The sequence below is a fragment of the Zea mays genome, chromosome 2 (genome assembly GCF_902167145.1).
Source record: "Zea mays cultivar B73 chromosome 2, Zm-B73-REFERENCE-NAM-5.0, whole genome shotgun sequence".
Classification (NCBI taxonomy): domain Eukaryota; kingdom Viridiplantae; phylum Streptophyta; class Magnoliopsida; order Poales; family Poaceae; genus Zea; species Zea mays.
In genome coordinates, this window is record NC_050097.1 from 225,475,964 (window position 1) to 225,500,210 (window position 24,247).

At 45.8% G+C, this 24,247-nt stretch overlaps 1 protein-coding gene and 1 long non-coding RNA gene across 4 annotated transcripts in view; one reads left to right on the forward strand and one right to left on the reverse strand.

Annotated features, from left to right (window-relative positions):
- LOC103647963 (two-component response regulator-like PRR37) overlaps window positions 1-22,285 on the forward strand; it is a 37,621-nt gene extending 15,336 nt beyond the window's left edge. The window contains exons 4-12 of one of the 3 annotated variants that reach the window (XM_008672470.3): window positions 17,060-17,221; window positions 17,334-17,470; window positions 17,643-17,798; window positions 19,212-19,253; window positions 19,438-19,518; window positions 20,101-20,287; window positions 20,382-20,802; window positions 20,887-21,583; window positions 21,713-22,285. In XM_008672470.3, the coding sequence (XP_008670692.1) occupies window positions 17,060-17,221; window positions 17,334-17,470; window positions 17,643-17,798; window positions 19,212-19,253; window positions 19,438-19,518; window positions 20,101-20,287; window positions 20,382-20,802; window positions 20,887-21,583; window positions 21,713-21,817 (1,988 nt within the window). In that variant the 3' untranslated portion in view covers window positions 21,818-22,285. The remainder of the gene's footprint in view (window positions 1-17,059; window positions 17,222-17,333; window positions 17,471-17,642; window positions 17,799-19,211; window positions 19,254-19,437; window positions 19,519-20,100; window positions 20,288-20,381; window positions 20,803-20,886; window positions 21,584-21,712) is intronic. The other 2 variants (XM_008672471.3, XM_008672472.3) reach the window with 2 other exon arrangements.
- On the reverse strand, window positions 19,826-23,233 carry LOC103647962 (uncharacterized). The gene is made up of 2 exons (XR_563146.4): window positions 22,447-23,233; window positions 19,826-20,189 (listed from the first exon to the last, which is right to left on the reverse strand). It is a non-coding gene; the product is annotated as an uncharacterized lncRNA (long non-coding RNA).
- Between the last annotated feature and the right edge of the window lie 1,014 nt (window positions 23,234-24,247).

A 24,247-nucleotide genomic window follows, 5' to 3' on the forward strand; every position in this document is an offset into this window, starting at 1 on the left:
AAGGCTACATGGGATTTGCTCTAGGCCCATAACACATACATAGAAGTTTAACACCCCCCCCCCCCCCGCATTTGAAACTCTAGCTACGACAGATGTTGAGACTAGACCGAAACTCTGAGAACATCGAGGACGGAAGACCCGTGGTGAAGCTGTCTGCAAACTGTGTGTTATTCAGAACGTGGAGAACACAAACGTCCCCGACGACAACGCGCTCACGGATAAAGTGAAGTTCGACCTCAACATGCTTCGCGTTGGTGGTGGACCAGGTTGACGAAGAGGTAGACAGTGCTGAGGTTGTCACAGTAGACAAGTGTACTCCTAGTGAGGGGGTTGTGGAGCTCTTGAAGGAGATGTCGGAGCTAGATGGTTTCGTCGTTCGCCATGACGCGGTACTCAGCCTCAATGCTGGAGCAGGAGAGCACGGGCTAACGCTTGGAGGACTAGGAGATAAGGTTGGCCAAGGAACACGATGTAGTCGAAGGTGTACCATGGGTGTCTGGGCAGCCTACCCAGTTAGCGTTGATGTAGACGATCAACTCGTGGGTGGAGCGAGCGTACCCTAAAGGTACTGAAGGATTTGCTTGATAGCTATCTGAAAGGGAATTAGGCTTACACCTAGTTCCTAAATAATTTTGGTGGTTGAATTGCCCAACACAAATCTTTGGACTAACTAGTTTGCCCAAGTGTATAGATTATACAGGTGTAAAAGGTTCACACTCAGCCAATAAAAAGACCAAGTTTTGGATTCAATAAAGGAGCAAAGGGGCAACCGAGGGCACCCCTGGTCTGGCGCACCGGACTGTCCGGTGCGCCACCGGACAGTGAACAGTACCTGTCCGGTGCACCAGGGGACTCAGACTCAAACTCTTCACCTTCGGGATTTCTCGGAAGCCGGCGCGCTATAATTCACCGGACTGTCCGGTGTGCACCGGACATGTCCGGTGCTCCAAGGAAGCGCGGCCTCCAGAACTCGCCAGCCTCGGGTTCGCGTGGCAGCCGCTCCGCTATAATTCACCGGACTGTCCGGTGTGCACCGGACTGTCCGGTGTGCCAGCGGAGCAACGGCTCCCTGCGGCGCCAACGGCTCCCTGCGGAGCATTTAATGCGCGCACAACGCGCGCAGAAGTCAGAATCGCCCATGCCGGTGCACCGGACATCAAACAGTGCATGTCCGGTGTGCACCGGACACCCAGGCGGGCCCACAAGTCAGAAGCTCCAACGGTCAGAATCCAACGGCAGTGATGACGTGGCAGGGGCACCGGACTGTCCGGTGTGCACCGGACTGTCCGGTGCGCCATCGCGCAGACACCTCCAGCCAACGGTCAAGTTTGGTGGTTGGGGCTATAAATACCCCAACCACCCCACCATTCATTGGATCCAAGTTTTCCACTTCTCAACTACTACAAGAGCTCTAGCATTCAATTCTAGACACACTAAAGAGATCAAATCCTCTCCAATTCCACACAAAGCCCTAGTGACTAGTGAGAGTGATTTGCCGTGTTCATTTGAGCTCTTGCGCTTGGATTGCTTCTTTTCTTTCTCACTTGTTCTTGAGATCACAACTCCATTGTAATCAAGGCAAGAGGCACCAATTGTGTGGTGGCCCTTGCGGGGAAGTTTTTGTTCCCGGCTTTGATTAGAGAAGAGAAGCTCACTCGGTCCGAGGGACCGTTTGAGAGAGGGAAGGGTTGAAAGAGACCCGGCCTTTGTGGCCTCCTCAACGGGGAGTAGGTTTGCAAGAACCGAACCTCGGTAAAACAAATCTCCGTGTCTCACTTGCTTATTCGCTTGGGATTTGTTTTGCGCCCTCTCTCTCGGACTCGTTTATATTTCTAACGCTAACCCGGCTTGTAGTTGTGTTTATATTTGTAAATTTCAGTTTCGCCCTATTCACCCCCCCTCTAGGCGACTATCAATTGGTATCGGAGCAGGTTCTTCATTAGAGCCTAACCGCTCGAAGTGATGTCGGGAGATCACGCCAAGAAGGAGATGGAGACCGGCGAAAAGCCCACTACAAGCCAAGGGAGCACTTCATCGGAAGAGTCCCGCACCAAAAGGAGGGAGAAGAAGAAGAGCTCCTCCAACAAAGGGAAGGAGAAGAAATCTTCTTCTCATCACAAAGAGAAGAAGGAAAAATCTTCTTCCCACAAGCCGCATCGGAAAGGCGACAAGCACAAGAGGATGAGGAAGGTGGTCTACTACGAGACCGACACTTCATCAACATCGACCTCCGACTCCGATGCGCCCTCCGTCACTTCTAAGCGCCAAGAGCGCAAGAAGTATAGTAAGATCCCCCTACGCTACCCTCGCATTTCCAAACATACACCCTTACTTTCCGTCCCACTAGGCAAACCACCAACTTTTGATGGTGAAGATTACGCTAGGTGGAGCGATTTAATGCGATTTCATCTAATCTCGCTCCACAAAAGCATATGGGATGTTGTTGAGTTTGGTGCGCAGGTACCATCTATAGGGGATGAGAACTATGATGAGGATGAGGTAGCCCAAATCGAGCACTTCAACTCACAAGCCACAACAATTCTCCTCGCCTCACTAAGCAAAGAGGAATATAACAAAGTACAAGGGTTGAAGAACGCCAAAGAGGTTTGGGATGTACTCAAAACCGCGCACGAGGGAGATGAGCTCACCAAGATCACCAAGCGGGAAACGATCGAGGGGAGCTCGGTCGATTCCGGCTTAACAAAGGGGAGGAGCCACAACACATGTACAACCGGCTCAAGACTTTGGTAAACCAAGTGCGCAACCTCGGGAGCAAAAAGTGGGATGACCACGAAGTGGTAAATGTTATTTTAAGATCTCTCATTTTTCTTAATCCCACTCAAGTTCAATTGATTCGTGGTAATCCTAGATATACTAAAATGACCCCCGAGGAAGTTATCGGGCATTTTGTAAGTTTTGAGTGCATGATAGAAGGCTCGAGGAAAATCAACGAGCTTGGCGAGCCATCCGAAGCTCAACCCGTGGCATTCAAGGCGACGGAAGAGAAGAAGGAGGAGTCTACACCAAGTAGACAACCAATAGACGCCTCCAAGCTCGACAATGAGGAAATGGCACTCGTCATCAAGAGCTTTCGCCAAATCCTCAAGCAAAGGAGGGGGAAGGACTACAAGTCCCGCTCCAAGAAGGTTTGCTACAAGTGTGGTAAGCCCGGTCATTTTATTGCTAAATGTCCTATATCTAGTGACAGTGATCGAGGCGACGACAAGAAGGGAAGAAGGAAGGAGAAGAAAAGGTACTACAAGAAGAAGGGCGGCGATGCCCATGTTTGTCGGGAATGGGATTCCGACGAAAGCTCAAGCGACTCCTCCGACGACGAGGACGCCGCCAACATCGCCGTCACCAAGGGGCTCCTCTTCCCCAACGTCGGCCACAAGTGCCTCATGGCAAATGACGGCAAAAAGAAGAAGGTTAAATCCAACTCCTCCACTAAATATGAATCTTCTAGTGATGATAATGCTAGTGATGAGGAGGATAATTTACGTTCCCTTTTTGCCAACCTTAACATAGCTCAAAAAGAAAAATTGAATGAATTGGTTAGTGCTATTCATGAAAAGGATGACCTTTTGGATTCCCAAGAGGATTGTCTAATTAAAGAAAACAAAAAACATGTTAAGGTTAAAAAGGCTTATGCTCTTGAGATAGAGAAATGTGAAAAATTGTCTAGTGAGCTAAGCACTTGCCGTGAGATGATTGACAACCTTAGACATGAAAATGCTAGTTTAAATGCTAAGGTTGATTCACATGTTTGTAATGTTTCAATTCCCAATTCTAGAGATAATAATGATGATTTGCTTGCTAGGATTGAAGAATTAAACATTTCTCTTGCTAGCCTTAGATTAGAGAATGAAAATTTGATTGCTAAGGCTAAAAATTTTGATGTTTGCAAAATTACAATTGCCGATCTTAGAGATAAGAATGATATACTTCGTGCTAAGATTGTTGAACTTAATTCTTGCAAACCATCTACATCTACCATTGAGCATGTCACTATTTGTACTAGATGTAGAAATGTTGATATTGATGCTATTCATGATCATATGGCTTTAATTAAACAACAAAATGATCATATAGCAAAATTAGATGCTAAAATTGCCGAGCATAACTTAGAAAATGAAAAATTTAAATTTGCTAGAAGTATGCTCTATAATGGGAGACGCCCTGGCATCAAGGATGGCATTGGCTTCCAAAGGGGAGACAATATCAAACTTAATGCCCCTCCAAAGAACTTATCTAACTTTGTTAAGGGCAAGGCTCCCATGCCTCAGGATAACGAGGGTTACATTTTGTACCCTGCCGGCTATCCTGAGAGCAAAATGAGAAAGATTCATTCTAGGAAGTCTCACTCTGGCCCTAATCATGCTTATATGTATAAGGGTGAGACATCTAGTTCTAGGCAACCAACCCATGCTAAGTTGCCTAAGAAGAAAATTCCTAATGCATCAAATGATCATGCCATTTCATTTAAAACTTTTGATGCATCTTATGTGCTTACTAGCAAATCCGGCAAAGTAGTTGCCAAATATGTTGGGGGCAAGCACAAGGGGTCAAGGACTTGTGTTTGGGTACCCAAAGTTCTTGTGTCTAATGCCAAAGGACCCAAAACCATTTGGGTACCTAAAGTCAAGAACTAAAATTGTTTTGTAGGTTTATGCATCCGGAGGCTCAAGTTGGATACTCCACAGCGGGTGCACAAACCACATGACCGGGGAGAAAAGGATGTTCTCCTCATATGAGAAAAATCAAGATCCCCAACGAGCTATCACATTCGGGGATGGAAATCAAGGTTTGGTCAAAGGATTGGGTAAAATTGCTATATCTCCTGACCATTCTATTTCCAATGTTTTTCTTGTAGATTCTTTAGATTACAACTTGCTTTCTGTTTCTCAATTATGTCAAATGGGCTACAACTGTCTATTCACTGATGTAGGTGTCACTGTCTTTAGAAGAAGTGATGATTCAATAGCATTTAAGGGTGTGTTAGAGGGTCAGCTATACTTAGTAGATTTTAATAGAGCTGAGCTCGACACATGCTTAATTGCTAAGACTAACATGGGTTGGCTCTGGCACCGCCGACTAGCCCATGTTGGGATGAAGAATCTTCATAAGCTTCTAAAGGGAGAACACATTTTAGGATTAACAAATGTTCATTTTGAGAAAGACAGGATTTGTAGCGCATGTCAAGCAGGGAAGCAAGTTGGAGTCCATCATCCACACAAGAACATCATGACGACCGACAGGCCGCTTGAGCTACTCCACATGGATCTATTCGGCCCGATTGCTTACATAAGCATCGGCGGGAGTAAGTATTGTCTTGTAATAGTGGATGATTATTCTCGCTTCACTTGGGTATTCTTTTTACAGGAAAAATCTCAAACCCAAGAGACCTTAAAGGGATTCTTGAGACGGGCTCAAAATGAGTTCGCCTTAAGGATCAAGAAAATAAGAAGCGACAACGGGACGGAGTTCAAGAACTCTCAAATTGAAGGCTTCCTTGAGGAGGAGGGCATCAAGCATGAGTTCTCTTCTCCCTACACGCCACAACAAAATGGTGTAGTGGAGAGGAAGAATCGAACTCTTTTGGACATGGCAAGAACCATGCTTGATGAGTACAAGACACCGGACCGGTTTTGGGCCGAATCGGTCAACACCGCCTGCTACGCCATCAACCGGTTATATCTTCACCGAATCCTCAAGAAGACATCATATGAACTCCTAACCGGTAAAAAGCCCAACATTTCATACTTTAGAGTTTTTGGTAGCAAATGCTTTATTCTTGTTAAAAGAGGTAGAAAATCTAAATTTGCTCCTAAAACTATAGAAGGCTTTTTACTTGGTTATGACTCAAACACAAGGGCATATAGGGTCTTTAACAAGTCCACTGGACTAGTTGAAGTCTCATGTGACGTTGTGTTTGATGAAACTAACGGCTCTCAAGTAGAGCAAGTTGATCTTGATGAAGTAGGTGAAGAACAGGCTCCATGCATAGCGCTTAGGAACATGTCCATTGGGGATGTGTGTCCTAGGGAATCCGAAGAGCCTCCAAATGCACAAGACCAACCATCCTCCTCCATGCAAGCATCTCCACCAACTCAAAATGAGGATGAGGCTCAAGTTGATGAAGGGCAAAATCAAGAAGATGAGCCACCTCAAGATAATGGCAATAATCAAGGGGGAGATGCAAATGATCAAGAAAAGGAGGATGAGGAAGAGCCAAGACCGCCACACCCAAGAGTCCACCAAGCAATCCAACGAGATCACCCCGTCGACACCATCCTCGGCGACATTCATAAGGGGGTAACCACTCGATCTCGTGTTGCACATTTTTGTGAACATTACTCTTTTGTTTCCTCTATTGAGCCACACAGGATAGAGAAAGCACTTCAAGATTCGGATTGGGTAGTGGCAATGCAAGAGGAGCTCAACAACTTCACGAGGAATGAGGTATGGCAATTGGTTCCACGTCCTAACCAAAATGTTGTAGGAACCAAATGGATCTTCCGCAACAAGCAAGATGAGCATGGTGTGGTGACAAGGAACAAAGCTCGACTCGTGGCCAAAGGATATTCACAAGTCGAAGGTTTAGATTTCGGTGAAACCTATGCACCCGTAGCTAGGCTTGAGTCAATTCGTATATTATTGGCCTATGCTACTTACCATGGCTTTAAGCTCTATCAAATGGACGTGAAAAGTGCCTTCCTCAACGGACCGATCAAGGAAGAGGTCTATGTTGAGCAACCTCCCGGCTTTGAAGACAGTGAGTACCCTAACCATGTCTATAGGCTCTCTAAGGCGTTTTATGGGCTCAAGCAAGCCCCAAGAGCATGGTATGAATGCCTAAGAGATTTCCTTATTGCTAATGGCTTCAAAGTTGGCAAGGCCGATCCTACACTCTTTACTAAAACTCTTGAAAATGACTTGTTCGTATGCCAAATTTATGTTGATGATATTATATTTGGGTCTACTAACGAGTCTACATGTGAAGAGTTTAGTAGGATCATGTCACAGAAATTCGAGATGTCGATGATGGGGGAGTTGAAGTATTTTCTAGGATTCCAAGTCAAGCAACTCCAAGAGGGCACCTTCATTAGCCAAACGAAGTACACTCAAGACATTCTAACCAAGTTTGGGATGAAGGATGCCAAACCCATCAAGACACCCATGGGAACTAATGGGCATCTCGACCTCGACACGGGAGGTAAGTCCGTGGATCAAAAGGTATACCGGTCGATGATTGGTTCATTGCTTTATTTATGTGCATCTCGACCGGACATTATGCTTTCCGTTTGCATGTGTGCAAGATTCCAATCCGACCCTAAGGAATCCCACCTTACGGCCGTAAAACGAATCTTGAGATATTTGGCTTACACACCTAAGTTTGGGCTTTGGTACCCTCGGGGATCCACATTTGATTTGATTGGTTATTCGGATGCCGATTGGGCGGGGTGCAAAATTAATAGGAAGAGCACATCAGGGACTTGCCAGTTCTTGGGAAGATCCTTGGTGTCTTGGGCTTCAAAGAAGCAAAATTCGGTCGCTCTTTCCACCGCCGAAGCCGAGTACATTGCCGCAGGACATTGTTGCGCGCAATTGCTTTGGATGAGGCAAACCCTGCGGGACTACGGTTACAAATTAACCAAAGTCCCTTTGCTATGTGATAATGAGAGTGCAATTAAAATGGCCGACAATCCCGTCGAGCATAGCCGCACTAAGCACATAGCCATTCGGTATCATTTTCTTAGGGATCACCAACAAAAGGGGGATATCGAGATTTCTTACATTAACACTAAAGATCAATTAGCCGATATCTTTACCAAGCCACTTGATGAACAATCTTTTACCAGACTTAGGCATGAGCTCAATATTCTTGATTCTAGAAATTTCTTTTGCTAGCTTGCACACATAGCTCATTTGAATACCTTTGATCATATCTCTTTTATATGCTATGACTAATGTGTTTTCAAGTCTATTTCAAACCAAGTCATAGGTATATTGAAAGGGAATTGGAGTCTTCGGCGAAGACAAAGGCTTCCACTCCGTATCTCATACTTCGCCATCACTCCGAGCAACTCTCTATTCTTTGGGGAGAAATGAGCATCAAAGAAAAGGACTTCATCCGTGGGGAGAGAGTAAAAGCTCAAAAGCAAAAGGACCGGACTTCGTCTTTGGTATAATCTTAACTCATTTACTTATGACCAAAGGGAAGAAATTACTTCGAGGGCTCTAATGATTCCGTTTTTGGCGATTCATGCCAAAAAGGGGGAGAAATGAGCCCAAAGCAAAAGGACCGCACCACCACCACCAAATTCAAAAACTTAGTGCTTTCCAAAAAGTATTTATCATTTGGTATCCTATTGTGTTCAAAAGGGGGAGAAAGTAGTATTTCAAAAATGGTATATCAAAACCCTCTTGAACACTAAGAGGTGGATCTCTTTTAGGGGGAGTTTTGTTTAGTCAAAGGAAAAGCATTTGAAACAGGGGGAAAAGAACTTTGAAAAGGATTTACAAAAGAATTTGCAAAAATAAAACTCGTGGTGCAAACGTGGTCCAAAATGCTAAATAAAGAAAGAAACATTCCATGCATATCCTGTAAAGTAGTTATATTGGCTCAATTCCAAGCAACCTTTACACTTACATTATGCAAACTAGTTCAATTATGCACATCTCTATTTGCTTTGGTTTGTGTTGGCATCAATCACCAAAAAGGGGGAGATTGAAAGGGAATTAGGCTTACACCTAGTTCCTAAATAATTTTGGTGGTTGAATTGCCCAACACAAATCTTTGGACTAACTAGTTTGCCCAAGTGTATAGATTATACAGGTGTAAAAGGTTCACACTCAGCCAATAAAAAGACCAAGTTTTGGATTCAATAAAGGAGCAAAGGGGCAACCGAGGGCACCCCTGGTCTGGCGCACCGGACTGTCCGGTGCGCCACCGGACAGTGAACAGTACCTGTCCGGTGCACCAGGGGACTCAGACTCAAACTCTTCACCTTCGGGATTTCTCGGAAGCCGGCGCGCTATAATTCACCGGACTGTCCGGTGTGCACCGGACATGTCCGGTGCTCCAAGGAAGCGCGGCCTCCAGAACTCGCCAGCCTCGGGTTCGCGTGGCAGCCGCTCCGCTATAATTCACCGGACTGTCCGGTGTGCACCGGACTGTCCGGTGTGCCAGCGGAGCAACGGCTCCCTGCGGCGCCAACGGCTCCCTGCGGAGCATTTAATGCGCGCACAGCGCGCGCAGAAGTCAGAATCGCCCATGCCGGTGCACCGGACATCAAACAGTGCATGTCCGGTGTGCACCGGACACCCAGGCGGGCCCACAAGTCAGAAGCTCCAACGGTCAGAATCCAACGGCAGTGATGACGTGGCAGGGGCACCGGACTGTCCGGTGTGCACCGGACTGTCCGGTGCACCATCGCGCAGACACCTCCAGCCAACGGTCAAGTTTGGTGGTTGGGGCTATAAATACCCCAACCACCCCACCATTCATTGGATCCAAGTTTTCCACTTCTCAACTACTACAAGAGCTCTAGCATTCAATTCTAGACACACTAAAGAGATCAAATCCTCTCCAATTCCACACAAAGCCCTAGTGACTAGTGAGAGTGATTTGCCGTGTTCATTTGAGCTCTTGCGCTTGGATTGCTTCTTTTCTTTCTCACTTGTTCTTGAGATCACAACTCCATTGTAATCAAGGCAAGAGGCACCAATTGTGTGGTGGCCCTTGCGGGGAAGTTTTTGTTCCCGGCTTTGATTAGAGAAGAGAAGCTCACTCGGTCCGAGGGACCGTTTGAGAGAGGGAAGGGTTGAAAGAGACCCGGCCTTTGTGGCCTCCTCAACGGGGAGTAGGTTTGCAAGAACCGAACCTCGGTAAAACAAATCTCCGTGTCTCACTTGCTTATTCGCTTGGGATTTGTTTTGCGCCCTCTCTCTCGGACTCGTTTATATTTCTAACGCTAACCCGGCTTGTAGTTGTGTTTATATTTGTAAATTTCAGTTTCGCCCTATTCACCCCCCCTCTAGGCGACTATCACTATCAGATGCGGCTCCCCAGGGATCATGCATGTGGAGGCATACCTACCCGACCGCATAGGCAAGGTTAGGCCTGGTGAAGGTGAGATACTATAGGGCACTGACAAGGCTCCAGTATATTGTGGGGTCGCTCACTGGAGGACTGTAACCAAATACCTTTGCTTGTGTGTCTACCAGAGTCACACACGACTTACAATTCCGCAGCCAACACGCTCCAAGATATCTAGAGTGTACTACCATTGCTGAAGAAACAGTCCATCCGAGCGATGGTCGACAGTAATGCTTAGGAAATGAAGAAGAGGGCCTAGATCCTTCATTGATAACTCATGCTGAAGAGCAGTGATGACCCAATGTAGAAGAGTCAAGGTAGAGATAGTGAGGACAATGACGTCAACGTACAGGAGATACATGGTGTAACTGCCACTTTGATAGATGAATAGGGAAGTATCAAACTTAGCCTCCGTGAATCCCAAGGAGACTAAGTGGGAAGCAAACCGGTTGTACCAAGCCTGGGATAATTGCTTCAGGCCATATAAAATCTTGTTGATCCTATAGACCAAGTCGGGGTGAGCGAAGTCAACAAATCTAGTGGACTAGCTCCAATATATTGTCTTTTTAAGGGTGGTGTGAGGAAATGCATTCTTGACATCTAGCTAGTGGATCCATCGAGAACGAGACAACGCTAGTGAGAGGATTGTCAGGATAGTATAGGGCTTCACCAATGGACTGAAGGTCTTATCATAGTCGACTCCCGCGCTATGTGAATGCCCTAAGAACTCACAGCTTATGTGTCTAGACCCACTTGCCAGTCACCACATTGCCACCTGGAGGGCGTGGCACCAAGTCCCAGGTGTGGTTGGCACGAAGGGTGTTGTATTCTTCCTTGGGGATAAAAATCAAAACAAAAAATTCCGTAACGGGGGCCTCGTAACCGTACCGCTTCCGTAAATACAATACCGTTTCCAAACATTACCATATTTAAAAAATGAATTTAATTTTTTTGTCAACGTCATATTGTAGTCGTTAATAAGTAGATTAATTATGAAACTAGGTGAATTTCCGACCGACTGTTTGACAATTGTTTTCGTATAAACAATATCGTTTTCGATCGTTTCCATCCCTACTCTTCCTCTATGGCACGACGCCAGTGAGGATTGACGAGCGCGCAATGGATGGAAGATGGCACGGGGGACACCAGCGCAGAGGATGCCATAGAGAGCATAATGTGGTCAATACTCGACAGGGCAAAGAACGTCAGCGTCCCTACGAGTCACCATCGAGTGGACATGGTGGGTTTGCAGTGAAGGGGGGCGATACACCGTCAGCTTAGCCAGAGAGCGAGGTGGTGCACCCTCCCATGCACATCGCTGATAGACACGCATTGGGTTGGCGATGTGAGACAGTGCAGACGAGGGTACTGATGTCGCCACCAGAGAGGACACAACCGGTGAATCTAGGGCTACGACTGGGACCATGAGGGCATGGGAGACCTGATGGGAGATGGCGGTATCGCACACCACATAACTAGGAACAATAGCACAACTTGGGGCATGGTCGGGGCCACTTGGAGCGCCGAGGCCGCAAGTGGATTCGCTGGGGCACTGGGGCCACAGGCAGGAGCGGTGGAGGCGACAAACCTGCAGGGGAAAAATAGAGGTGGCTATCTAGAGGGAGACATGGGGTCAGTATCGAGAAAGACGTCTAGCTCTATGAGGAGATCGTCGGGGCTGAGGGATGACTATCGATAGGGCACCCCACGTCGGGCATTGTGAGGAGAGCCGATTGGGGCTATGGTGAGCATTGTGGGGCACCACCTGGGGACGGTCTGGGTCATAGAGAGATGCAACATGTCCACGAGTTGTAGAGAGATGAGCTGGACAGTGCAAGAAGGTGCGCTAGAGCGACAGACGAGCGTGAGGACGAACACCCCCGTCCTGAAGCAGGAGCGGAGGGAACTAGATGTGTGTTGCCACTAGAGCTAGAGTTGACGAGAGCAGTGGTGGTGTCGGTGCGAAGCGAGGCTCTTTGTGACCTTGAGGATAAGGTCATTGCAAACCTTGTGGAAGGACAGAAAGGGCACGAAACGGGTGATCCAGGTCCGTAGGTTGTTGTAGCGCTCGTTGAGGCCTCACATAAGGTTGAGGCCTGAGGGCGAGAGTACGACTATACGAGTGGAGACAGGCTCTTCGAGATCATGGAGAGAGTCTGCCACGTCATTCATCTGATGATAGTACTCGATGATAGAGCGGTCGCCCTGCACGAAGGTGGCGTTGAGGTGCAGAGCATGGGCCTTAGTTGCCGAGGAACTATTCCTCTCGATGGCAACCTAGGCCTAGCGCACAATGCCACCACACTCATGGACGACATCCTAGAGCTCTACCGTAACGGGCCTCAGGATCTTGGACAGGACTATACTATCCATCCGTCGCAAGGAGGGTATGTCGTATCGGTGAGGACATGGTCACCGAGGGCGAAACGTTGCAAGGGAGGAGGACGAGGTCGCGCCAACAGATGTAGAAGGTTGGGTCGAGGAGGACAGGAACTAGCTAGGGACCAGATGTTCTATATACCCGTCGCTTGGGCATGGAGGATGGCTACGACCACAACTTTGTATGCTACCGGTGGATCAACCACAGGTAGTGCAGGGGTGGTTCGAGAGCAGGAAGGACCATCGAGATGCCGCTTAGCCTTCACGAGTTGACGAGCGAGGGCGTCCACATCACTGCACTCCTGTTCCCTTACGAGGGCAGCCACCCACTCGCGCTCCTAGACAGCGGCTACAACAGCCTTGGTAACCACGAGAGACCCAACGAGGGTGGAGTGGGCAACAGTGAAGTTGGAGGAAGGAGTAGCGGCCGACGAAGTTAGGTGAAGAGGAGCAGCAACCATTGCAACACTAAGACCAAGAGCAGCGACACCTAGGCTTGCAGAGCACATAGGGGGAGGTGGCAGTGGCAAGAGTAGCAGGTCGGAGCTTAGGCCCTGTCCATTGGGGAGTGGCACACCCGAGGCACAAAGACCGATAGCTGGTTGGATGCCCAGACCAAAGTTGGTGAGCCTAATGCTGTCGTAGCCAGCGAGGCCTAGACCATCGGCTGCAAAAACCAGTTCCTATAGGTAGGTTGTTGGCCGGATGGGGAGTAGAGGGGACAATGGAGACAGACATGACGCTGACCGTCGCTGCCGAGAGCAAAGCAAAGGTTGGCATAGAGGGCTCTATTGGCGGCAGTTGCCCATCAACAGAGGTGAAGGCAGAGGCTGTGAAGTACGACAATGGGTGGCTAGCGCCAGGGCCAACACCTGATGCAGGGGCACACCACAGTTGTGGCAGCGTAGGGGAGGAGAGGGCTGCCAACGGCTGATGGCTGGCGCCAGGGCCAGCGCTTGACGCAAGGTCGTGTGATAGAGGTGCATGGGAGAGGAGAGAAGCCATTGAGGCTCAGGAGCAGCCAGAGGGGGCAGAGGTGGCGCTAGCCATGGAGGGAAGTGGCAACTGGCTAAGGCCAACCATGGCAATGGCGGTAATGGTTGGTAGGGACTAAGAGACATCGGATACCATGTTAGAGAGGGAGAAAAACGGAGCTTTGTATTGAGGACTAGAGGATTACATATACAGGAAACCCTAATAGGTGATATGGACTAGGGTCTAGGCCCATAACATATACATAGCAGTCTAACACAACCATATTTGGCCAACCATTTGATTTACACGAAGTTGATGGAGTGTTTGGGAACATGAAAGATAAGTTCCAAAACCTTTGTCCATCATACATTGTGGGGGCAATAGAACATTAATTGATATTCATTAGTTGGCACATCTCATGTTGTAATCTTGATTAGGTGGTTTGAGTAGCATTCCTTAGGTCCTGGGTTCGACTCCCCATGGGATCAAATTTCAGACTAAGGTTAAAAAACGTCACTCGCTGGTTCCCTTGGTTGGCATAGGTGAACCGACCTATGGTGGGCGGGCCCTCGTGTAAGGGGCTGGTCATGTGGGTTAGGCTTCAAAGCATGGGTCAAGGCCCAAACCATAAAGGGTGGCATTCCCATGAATGAGGGGGCTATCTTTTGTGGCTTTTCTCAGTCGGGCTCCGGTTCATCTCTTCTTAGTGAAATACCGTGGGGGCGGTCTTTCCCCCACCGTCCGATTTTTTCTCATGTAATCTTGTTTGAAATAACCACAATGGAACTGTTTCGTGACATTCCTTAAGCCTTCACCTGTATTCTTTTAAAAAGACCCTTTCCAAGCATTTTTATTGTTAGATTATTGTGTGTGTTCTCTATTGTAATGGGCCTTGGCCTAGCCCATGTATTTCTATATATATACATATATATAAGATGGAAAGGGTTAGGGTTTTCCCTCTCCTAACATGGTATCTAGCCAGTGCTTCTTCCCCCTAGCCGTCCCGGGCCTTGCTGGCCGTGCAGCCATGGCTGGCCCTCCACCTTCCTCTGCCTCCCCTCTTCTCTCCTCACCCCTTTCTCATAGTTGGTCTTTGCTGGTGTCTTTCCAACCCTTGTAGTCATCGCCTCTTTTCCCTAGGCTCCAATCGTGCCTCTGCAGGTGCCACCGCCCCCCTATAGGTCGTTGGAGCTGCCCCTCGCGCACCCCACCCATCGGTGACCACCCTTATGCAGGCGTGGGCCTCCCTACCAGCGCGGATCCTCGTGCGAGACTACTAGTGGATGGAAAGCGGATGGTTCTTTAGATTGGTACAAGGTCCGTTGGGTTCTCCAGGGTTTACCCTGCACCCTAGCGTTTACTACGACACCTGCTACCGTTTGTACAATCCTCACTTTGGCCCTCTCCCGTTCTTGGTCGGTTCATCAACTGGATGTCAAGAATGCCTTTCTTCATAGAACCCTCACTGAGGTTGTCTACTGCAATCAACCTACTGGCTTTGTTGATCATGTTCATCTCGATATGGTCTGCAAGCTCAATAAGTCCATTTATGGTCTGAAGCAAACTCCTCGCGCTTGGTACAACCTCTTTGTCGCATACTTGCTCTCTCTTAGTTTTCTGGAGGCCAAGTCGGACACATCTTTGTTCATCATCGCTCTTCAGCATGAGTTCGCCATGAAGGATTTGGGGCCCCTTCACTTTCTAGGGATTGTCGTTGAGCCTCACTCCGGGGCTCTTCGTCTCTTCCTCTAGCAGCGGCTATACACCCTAGACATCCTCGAGGGGGCCTCGCATGATGGACTGCAAGCCCTGTGTAACCCCGGTTGGCACGCAGGCCAAGCTCTTTGATGATGGTGCTCCTGTCAGTGACCCCACCACCTAGGAGCTTCACCGGTGCTCTTTAGTCTCTCACCTTCACTAGGCTTGACATCGTATATGTCGTTCAACAAGTTTGCCATTATATGCATGATCCCCGTGAGGTGCACTTGGGTGCAGTCAAGCGGATCCCGGTATCTTCGAGGCACTATCGACTATGATTTCCACCTTCCGCTTCTCTACCCATGAGCTGATAGTCTACACCAACACCAATTGGGCCGGATGCCCGAACACTCGCAGGTCGACTTTCGACTATGTGGTCTTTCTTGGGGCCAATCCGATCTCTTGGTCCTCCAAGCGACAGCCTGTGGTCTCCCGCTCCAGTGCTGGTCTGAGTGCCAGGCTGTTGCTAATGGGGTGACTAAGGCGAGCTGGATGCGCTAGCTTCTCCAGGAGCTTCATAGCCCCCTCATCTTGAGTACCCTGATATACCGCGACAATGTCAGCACTGTCTACCTCACCGGCAACCCCTTCCATTATCAGCACACGAAGCATGTTGAGATCGACCTCCACTTTTCCGTGAGTGTGTTGTTGTCGGGGACGTCTAAGTCCATCACATCTCGACGAACTCACAGTTTATCGACATCTTCACCAAGGGTCTTCCCTCCTCACTATTCTAGGAGTTTCACTTCAGTCTTAACATCTGTCGTGGCTAGAGTTTCATTTTTTCTCGAACGACGCAGGAGATCTGTGTGGCATTTCACTAAGAAGAGTCGGCTACAGTTTCAATTGAGGAGGGAGTGGAGGTTGTTAGATTTGTGTGTATGTTCTCTTTTGTAATGGGCCTTGGCCTAGCCCATGTGTTTCCATCTCTCTCTCTCTCTCACACACACACATTATATATATATATATATATATATATATATATATATATATATATATATATATGTGTGTGTGTATATATATATATAGGGCAGATCTATTCATCACCTAGGGTTCTGAACCACCTTGCACACTCACCCGCTGGCCCAGCCGAGCTAGTCCCCCCCCAGCGCCCGCCCAACCGGGCAACCGAGCCGCCCCGCGCTCGCCTAGCCGACCGACCGAGCCACCCCCTACGCAAGAGTCGAGCCGAGCCACCCTACCTGAAATGACTTAATGTAGTCTAGAATGGCTTAATATTTTCTGGAATGACTGAACCAATGAAATAAGAAAATGTCTAAGAAAACCCAAAAAATGGCTAAAAACAATAATAACTTAATGTTTTCTACAAAACGACTTAATATTTGTTAGAATGACTTAACATTGATTGAATGTTTGAATGACTTTGCTTGGACTCTGAATGACTTAATGTTGTCTGGACGCTAGAATGACTTAGTATTGCCTAGAATAACTGAACTAATGACAAGGAATGTCTAAGTATACATAAAAAGATGATAGAATGACTTAATGTACACTGCAATGTTTGAAATAGAAGGGAAAATAACTTAATGTGCGGCCCTATAGAGTCGATGTGTGGCGCAGAGGGAGAGCTGCATGTGGGGAGGGGCCGACATGTGGCTTGGGCAAAGCCACGTGGGGGCATGGTCGGGCACGCGACGCGCGCGCCAGGGTGGTTCGGGTGATGGACCGTTGGGTGTATACTCATACATGGGTGACGCGGGTCAACCTCCCTGTGCAGCTCCATGGGCCACGCGGGTCCCATAGATATATATAAATAATTTTCTATTTTCTTTGACCGACTGGTGTTCTTTTAAAAGTTTAGTTGTGCTATCCAACCTTTTTCAGTTATCTCTGCCAAAAATGGCCAGCAAGCATGGGCTTATCTTGAAGATAAGGGAAACAACATAGATCTTGTTTTGACTGAGGTTTTTATGCCCGGTGTATCTGGGATTTCTCTGCTGAGTAGGATCATGAGACACAATATTTTCAAGAATATTCCAGTGATTAGTAAGTAACTTTCCTCTGTACAGTGTAGTTCATATCATGATCAAAATGTTGCTTTCTTGATTTATTTAGTTCCAATGCTTTTAGCTGCTACACCGATGTGGTTTTTGTGCAGTGATGTCTTCGAGTGATGATATGAGTACAGTCTTTAAATGTCTGTCAAAAGGTGCTGTTGACTTTTTGGTCAAGCCTATACGTAAGAATGAACTTAAGAACCTTTGGCAGCATGTATGGAGACAACGGTGTCACAGCGTAAGTTGTTCATGGTCTGGTTTGAATATTATACTTTCTTGAAAAAAAAACTGTCAAGTGATAATTGTTGCTTCAGTTTCAAGGATTACTCAAGTTTTTTTTACTTTATTCATGGTTCTCTGGGTAAATTTGTGTATTTACTCTAACAAGAGTTTACTTGTTTGGAACTCAGTCCAGTGGTAGTGGAAGTGAAAGTGGCATTCAGACCCAGAAGTGTGCCAAATCAAAAGGTGTCAATGAATCCGGTAACAACAGTGGTAGCAACGATGACGAAGCAGGCATGGGACTTAATGCAAGGGATGACAGTGATAATGGCAGTGGCACTCAAGTATGGGTTTTGATAATTTTTTACTTCTCTAAAGCTTATTAGATGCTGTTATCATGTTGTTCAAGGTATGAACATAGTAACACTTAGAATACAAGAAATTTTTTGGCACAATTGCCTATAATCACCAAATGGAATGTAATAGAGGTTAAATTACATAGCAGCTAAATTTAATTGCCATTTATAACCACATAATTAAAACTCGACCTGCGGGGGTAAGACAGCCACCGGATAAAGCCCTCGAACCCCTGCCCCACCCATACAACCGCGACCACGATCGGGCCTTAGGCATGTGCTTTGGCGCCACCCATACAACCGCGACCACGATCGGGCCTTAGGCATGTGCTTTGGCGTGGGACAGGCGAAGGGATTTTTTAATCACAACCTGAAATTCGCTCATATGAGGAGTCGAACCCAGAACCTGAGGAGTGCTACCAGACCACCTAACCAACTCGGCTAGATGCCCTTTCGCGTGACCACAGAATTAGAAATTACTAAATGTTGTTTTCTTAGGATAACTATTTCTATATATGCTAGAGGTACTACATTCCTGGTTGAAATAAATGAGTAAATTACTTCGGATCCTCATTCAATTCTAAAAATTTGCACATGAACTAGAGAATGCATGCGATGCGGTTTTATTTCACCTAACACACTTAAATTCATCTTTCATCTTTTCTATTTTTAGGACAAAAAAGTGTCGATTGTAATGTCTTACCTTTTTCTTGAACACACATGAGAGTTACATATCTTATATTACCCCTTGTATTTTTATACATTTATAGGTTACTCTAGTTGCATTCGCACTTTTACTTATATAGTAGCAAGGGTTCAATGTAACCAGTTCTTTATTCCAAATCCATTTAGAAATATTTGTCTGTGGAAAAGCTGGAGATCAACTATTTGGTTCAGAAACAAATGATTTTTTCATATGCACAATCAATGAGTTTTGATGTCAGAAGCTCATACACGTAAGAACCAATTTTGAAATTTTTCATGTTTGCCACTGACGTTCTCGATGCCATTTGTCAGTCCCACATGAGAACATTTTGTAACTTAGGAGTGATATATACAGTAACCTTTAATAATCGTATACCGATACACATAAGAGTTTATTCGGTTTGAGGTGGATTGAGAGAGATTGGAGGGGAATCCCTTCCAATCCACCCCTAAACGAACAAGCCCTAAGCATGAAAAAATACACAGGGAAGACAGAGCTTGGTAATGTGTGAAAGACGACATTTGTGGTGTGTGGATTATTTATGAGGCAAAGTTTCCTAAAAAACACTTATGAGGCAAAAGACGTGCATAATTTCAAATTTGTAGTCTTGGAAACATAAAGCTATATGGTTTCTTGTCAAACCTTGCAAGCACATGTATGTGTTAGGATAAACTATGATGATTTTATGTTGGCAGGATTTAAACGATCTAGTGGGGTTGGGTGGCGTTCAGAGAATGGTAAGTTCATTTTTATGATTGTCAGGAGCACTAGGTCAGTATGCATATGCTGCATGATAAATAGGTCCAGAAAGTATTGTGGATTGTTTGTTGGTGATGGCTACCACGTCAACACAACATTGATCAATACCTTTGATTTTAAATATTTGAGTACTATTAACAAAGTGTATAACTCCAAGCCTAGGAAGTAAATATTGGACCTGAAGTGTTAAAACATGGCTCAGCTGGTTGGGTGGTAGGTTGGTCGTGTACCCAATCACCTAAGGTACAAGTCCTCTCTCTGCTTGAATTTGAGTGCCTATTTCTCTATTTTCCTTTTTAATGAAAAAAACACCTAGTTTCTCCTAGGTTGGATCTTGGTTTTAGAAACATGCAATAGACTGTCGTACCACAACTTATTTCCATTAATGGGTTATGAACAGGGTAATCTACTCTTTCTATAAGATTGTTTCCAACAGTTCACCCATATGGTCATCCAAAACACTGTTTTGCACTGTTCGCAGAGTGGAGTTTAAATATGAGGATGGAAATGGGTAAGCTGCTGGAGATAGCCTAATTGTCGATGAACTGAATTTTTTTTGTTACTGATGTATAATTTATTTTTGAACTAAGTCATACCTGTTTTGTGGCTCTAGCTTTCTGTGCTAAGGTATCTAGGGGTGGTAATGGATTACGATCCAAATGTTTCTTAACAATTAACTTGAGCCATTAATTAATTTTAGTTTGAAAATGAATATATATATACACACATATCAAAAATCAAAGCAATGTTCCCCAGTAGAGTTGCTATATATATAAAAAAAGTATGGGCACATTCTAACTTGTTTACTGGTTAATATGTCATAAGGCACAGAACTCGTGGACTAAGCTTGCTGTGGAGATCGACAGTCCACAAGCTACGTCTCTGGATCAGTTAGCCGATCCACCCAATAGTACCTGTGCGCAAGTAATCCACTCAAAGTCAGAGATATGTAGCAACAGATGGCTACCAGATAAGAGCAACAGAAACTGCAAGAAGCCAAAAAACACTAATGGTATGTCATGCTCAACCGATGTGCATTATGCAATTTTACAAAATAAATAAACTTGCTGGCCATTTTATCTATTAAGATTGATGGTTGATTTCAGATGACTTTAAGGGAAAGGACCTGGAGATAGGTGGCCCTGAAAATTTATATATGGGTCACCAATCTTCCCCAAATGGGAGATCCATCAAAGCAGCAGATCATGAAAACAATTCAAAGGAATCAATGATGGAAAATTTAGAGGAGCCAACTGTTCGAGCTGCTGACCTAATTGGTTCAATGGCCAAAAACATGGATACCCCACAGGCAGCAAGAGCTGCAGAAGATACCCCTAATTTCTCTTCCAAAGTGCCAGAAGGGAAAGGTAAGAATAACCAGAATGATAAGTATGTTTTGCCATCACTTGAGCTGAGTTTGAAGAGGTCGAGATCATGTGGAGATGGTGCCAACAACAAAAATACAGTCAAAGACGACGAACAACGGAATTGTGTATTAAGACGATCAAATCTGTCGGCTTTTACAAGGTGCAAAACATAATATCAGTGTCATTAGTGAGTTATGAGAGCAACAGTATGTTACGTACTAACAGTTACCACTTTTATTGCAAGGTACCACACATCTGCGGCTTCCAATCAAGGTGGGACAGGATTGGTAGGTAGCTGTTCGCCGCATGATAACAGCTCGGAGGCTGTGAAAACGGATTCTACCTACAACATGAAGTCAAATTCAGATGCTGCCCCGATAAAACAAGGCTCCAACGGCAGTAGCAATGACAATGACATGGGTTCCACTACAAAGGATGTTGTGACAAAACCCATGTTGCCCTCTGCTATTAAGGCTAATGGATACACATCAGCGTTCCATCCTGTGCAGCAGTGGATGGTTCCAGCTAATGCAACAGCAGGGAAAACGAAGGCTGATGAAAATACAGCCAGAAATCACTGCGTCCATTTTGAGAATGGTGGGTCAGGAGCCCTGCAATGTGGTTCCTCCAACGTATTTGATCCCCCACTTGAAGGCCAAGCTACAAATAACTATGGTGGTGTGAAAGCCGGGAGCAACTCAGGCAGCAACAAGGGGCAGAACAATGGGAGTACGGCTGCTGCAAATGCTGGACTGGCAGAAACGGAGATACAGGCCATGGACAAAAGTGGAGTTGGAGGTGGCAATGGCAATGGCAATGGGAGTGGCAGTGGCAGTGGCAATGACACATATGTCAGACGGCTTGCTGCGAACATGACACCGCGACAAGCACAGCTAAAGAAATATAGAGAGAAAAAGAAAGACCGGAACTTTGGGAAGAAGGTAGCCTGTTTGCAATTGCATCTTAATTTTTCTTCTTTATTTGTTTTCAGTTACATATATGTTTAAGAAGAAGTGAGAGCATTGGATAGGAGGACTGGTTTCTTTCTGATGGCCGTCTGCCATTTTCAGGTGCGGTACCAGAGCAGAAAGAGGCTAGCCGACCAGCGGCCACGGGTTCGTGGACAGTTCGTCAAGCAAGCTGTGCAAAATCAGGACGGAGCTAGAGAGAGATGACCGACACCCCCCCCCCCCCTCCCCTGTGGCTGTGCTGCTCTCTGGCTTCAGCTCCCTACTGACTCCGACTCCACCTCTGCTGGCATGCATGGTTGCCGCTTTGGACTCAAAACACTTGACAGTTAGACGTGCGGTTGATGATTCTTCCTTCTCTCGTGGTGTGGACTGATATGGTCAACAACACAGCCTCCTTCCTTTTCATCATTGGTTTCTTCACATCTAGAATCTACTGCCTGACCGGGAAAGAATAAACAAGGAACTTCTTCTTCTATACATGTGTATGTATGTATGCATTCCTAAGCATGTAATGTAGAAGAATAAGTGCGTGGCTTGACTCTAGATGGACTTTAATTTTAGACAGAGTCTTGCTCGCTCTCCTACATCATCTAGTGTAACTAAAGTGTTGTCATGTATGGTCTTGGATCACTGTCTATCAATATATTATATCGTGGCGTTCCTTGATAAGTCTGCAGGCAGAAGCATGACAAAAATTCAGGGAGGGCCAAGAAACCATATGACAAAATCAACCAACACCGTAAAATAACTATTGTCATATAGAATTCAAGTTTTATATCAATACATGATACAAGTTCAAAGAAGTAAATCATACAAATAAAAAAGAAACATACCGTTAAGTTTTTGTTGACCTCACAATTGTCTCTTAGTTTTGAGACGTTGAAATCGTCGAATAATGAGTTCATCATCAATGAATTTGAAGATCGTCGAATAATGAGTTCATCATCAATGAATTTGAAGATCTCTTTCTCAGTGAAGCAAACCATTAAATCATTCAACCAATCATCTTCAATCTTGTTATGCAATTCTCTCTTAATTATATTAATAGCTAAAAATGTTCTCTCAACACATGCCGTTGACACAAGTAATAATAGAGCCAACTCAATTAGCTTGTAGAAGAGTATTAATAATCATCAACAGACCAACTACTTATGAACTTACCTAATCCAGTTCAGTTATGCAAAATTGCAAATCTAGCACAGGCGTACAACTTGTCTGCTTGGTTAGTGCTTACCTTCCTGAAGATCTGGACTGCTTGTTGATGAGAGCAGTGATAGGGAGCAGCGGCGCCTGAGGAAAGGGTGCGCGCCTACGCTGCGCCGATCAGAAGACAGAAGGAAGATGGTTGGACGTTGGGGCCGCAGGGGCATGGGCAACGTTGCGCCGGGCTAGGACAGGGGCAGTCACACGAGTCGCCGGCGCCGCCGTGCCTGGGCTGGGGTTCCACGCCTGGACCTCGACGGGCACAAGGCCACACCAAACGCCACATCACACGGGAAGAACGAAGAAAGGAACCGTGGCGGCTTGACAGAGAACGGACGGGATGACCAATGGCCCTGTTTGGATCCTTCAAGCCCGGCTAGAGCTAGAGCTAGTTTCTAGCTCTAACTCTAGCCCAAACTAGCTCTAGCCCTCTACGTGTTTGGATCAAAGGGCTAGTTTACAATAAATACTACTCCCTCCGGTTTCCTATTAGTTGTCGTTTAGGACAACGACACGGTCTCCAAAATATAACTTTGACCAATGTTTTTTTGTTAAAATACAAATGAACTCTTAATACATTTATACTTTTATAAAAGTACTTTTTATGACAAATTGACGCATATAAATATTAGGTTCCAAAACTAAATAACAAAATAGTTATTTGTAGTCAAAATTTTATAAGTTTGACTCGAACCTTATCCAAAACGACAACTAATAGGAAACCGGAGGGAGTATTTTATAATCATTTGTCTCATTTAAACCTTTCTTTATCCGGATTTAGTGTGGCAAACTCTTGTGTGGCTTCTCCCACACACAAATAACACAAATAAATTTATTTTCACAAATCAAACATCCAAATCACAATAAGATTAATTTCTGCATACAAATGCGATGTCCCATACGAACATACAAGTCCTTAATCAATATTTAAAAAAATTACACTCCATGAAACAAAGCATGAGCTAAGTCATCACGGAAGGCATTCATGTTGACATCTTCAACAAGAGGTTCGTCTTCTAGCCATGTTGATGCTGCAGAACTAGGCATTGGATTATAATTTTCATCGGCATCACATGCTTCGAATTCTCGATCCGCAATTCTACTCTCTCGAATAAAATTATGAAGAGCCATACATGCAACAATAATTCTAGTTTGCTTGTCCTCTGGAAATCTTTGCATGTTCAACAAAAGAAACGTACCCAGGAACGTGCGGATCCCGTGCGGAAGGATAAGAGAGAAAAAAGGATTTTGTTGGGCCTTCCAACAAACTAGCCCCAATAATCACCCCTTGGTGGGGAGAGTTTTTTGGGGTGGGCTAGTTGCAAAAAACTGGCTCTAGCCCTCCTGTTTGGCTACTTTTGGGCTAGTTTGGCATAAACTAGTCCAAACTAGCTCTAGCCCTTGGATCCAAACAGGGCCAATGATGTTAAC